The sequence below is a fragment of the Onychostruthus taczanowskii genome, unplaced genomic scaffold, assembly GCF_017590055.1.
Source record: "Onychostruthus taczanowskii isolate IOZ18803 unplaced genomic scaffold, ASM1759005v1 scaffold91, whole genome shotgun sequence".
Classification (NCBI taxonomy): Eukaryota; Metazoa; Chordata; class Aves; order Passeriformes; family Passeridae; genus Onychostruthus; species Onychostruthus taczanowskii.
In genome coordinates, this window is record NW_024507105.1 from 466,154 (window position 1) to 468,079 (window position 1,926).

The window sequence follows — 1,926 nt, forward strand, 5'->3', positions numbered from 1 at the left end:
CCCCCGGGGTGCTTTGGGGCTTGACGTCAGCCCGGCTATTTCTGGTGCTGCAGGCGGGCAGGAGGCCGCGGGAATGGGAATGGGCCCGCCCGGCTCCCGGACCCCCTGCCCGCACCCCCAGCCTCCTTGCCCGGCTCCCACGGCAGGGCACAGGGGTCCCCCGAGCCCCCTCCGGAGGTGGTGGCACAGCGGGGGGACCCTCAGGGATGTTGGGGGGAGTAGTGGGGACCCCCAGGAACTGCGGGAGGGAAGGAGGGGGCTGCACCCCGGGATGGGACCGGCACTCACGGAACCCCCCGGTTCTGGGATGGGGCTGGGAAAAGGAGCCCTGGGGGTCACGGGGGGTGAGTGGGGACCCCCAGGGGGGCTGACTGGGGACCCCCGAGCACAGGGGTGGCCTCTGCCACACCCCCGACGGCCCCGGCCCGGCCGAGACCTCCCAGCTCAGCACCCCCCCGAGGGGTCCCCAAACCCCCCCACCACGAGAGCCCCAAAGCCGGGAGGGGACCCCAAGGAAAGCGCCCCAGGGGTGGCAGAGGCGGCCCGGCCGTGTCCCCGCGCCGCCGTGTCCCCGTGCCACCGCGCCGCGTGCCAGCCCCGTGCCAGGCACGGCCGGGCGACGCTCCAGCCCTGCGGCCGCTCCAAAAATACCGGCGGGTGGCCCAGGGGGGGACTGGGGACAGAGGGGACACACGCCCCCGTCCCCGAGTCCCTGCAGCGGGACACGGGGCGCTGCCATCGCCCCGGGCCTCAGTTTCCCCTCCGGAGGCCGCGGTGGTGGCGCTGCCGCGTGTCCCCTCGGGGGGCGGGGGGGGGGACACAGGAGCGCGTCCAGATGTCGCCGGAGTTCCCCCCGGGATAATTACAGGGCGGCGCTGCCGGGGAGCCAGCGGGAGCCGGGACAGCGCGGGCACGGCCCCGCCGGCCACCACGGCTGTCCCCACGCGTGGCACCGCGGGGACAACCAGGGGGCCGCGGGGACCCGCCCCCGGTGGCATAAAGAGCCACGTGTGAGCCGTGCCACGACGCTGCCGGGAGCCGTGCCTCAGTTTCCCCTCGCAGCGGGAGGATGATGCCGGGGTTTGAGAACACCGGCGAGGGGCACGGTGGCACTGGGATAAGCGGGCAGGGGGCGGCTGGCACGGCGCTGGTGCCCCCCCGGTGCCAGGCGCGGGTGTGCCCCGCTGGGCAGAACGCTGCTGCGACCCCCGGTACCCCAAGATCTGCTGGCTGCCACAGCGGGGACAGGGACGGGCAGTGCCCGGAGCGGTGGGCGGCGGGTGCAGCCCCCCGCGGGCTCTCACCTGTGTCGCTCTGGGGGTCCATGGTGGCCCGCGGGTGCCGGGGGGGCTCGCAGAGGCGCGTGTCCGTCAGCGCCGGCCGGGGCACCGGGGCTGTGCCCGCGCCGCCCGGGAGCCCTGCGGGACCGAGCGCCCGTCAGCACCCCGGGACCCCCCAAAGCTCCCCCCGCAGCAAACGAGGGAGGGTGGGGGCCCGCACCGAGCCCCCCCCCACGAGCACCCACCCAGTGCAGGATGCAGCCCCCTCCCCTCCGCTGTTCCCCGGGATGGGGGGGCTGGGGGCACCCCCAGAAGGGACCTGGGGGTCGGCAGCGTTACACGAGGCCTCTGCAGGAAAAGGGGGGTCCCGCAGAGGGGGATGGCAGGGAAGGACCCCCCGGCCGTGCCACCCCACTGGGACACGGATGGGACCCCCTAAGGGGGGGACACACGCTGACCCCCCCCGCGAGCTCCCCGGTGCTGCAACCCCCCAAACCCCCCGAAATCGGGGTCTGGGGGCGTCACCCATGCGGCGGGACAGACCCCACGGGGGGGGACACGCCACTCGCGGTGCCGGCAGCGCCGAGCCCGGCGCGGTGCAGCGGGGCCCCCCCGGCCCCCCCGGCCGCGCTGCGGAGCCGCCGCC

The 1,926-nt window shown here is 76.3% G+C and overlaps 1 protein-coding gene across 8 annotated transcripts in view; it reads right to left on the reverse strand.

Annotated features, from left to right (window-relative positions):
- HDAC5 (histone deacetylase 5) overlaps positions 1 to 1,926 on the reverse strand; it is an 18,980-nt gene that overhangs the window by 16,763 nt on the left and 291 nt on the right. For all 8 annotated transcript variants that reach the window (XM_041426236.1, XM_041426235.1, XM_041426231.1 and 5 more), the window contains exon 2: positions 1,305 to 1,418. In XM_041426236.1, the coding sequence (XP_041282170.1) occupies positions 1,305 to 1,326 (22 nt within the window). In that variant the 5' untranslated portion in view covers positions 1,327 to 1,418. The remainder of the gene's footprint in view (positions 1 to 1,304; positions 1,419 to 1,926) is intronic.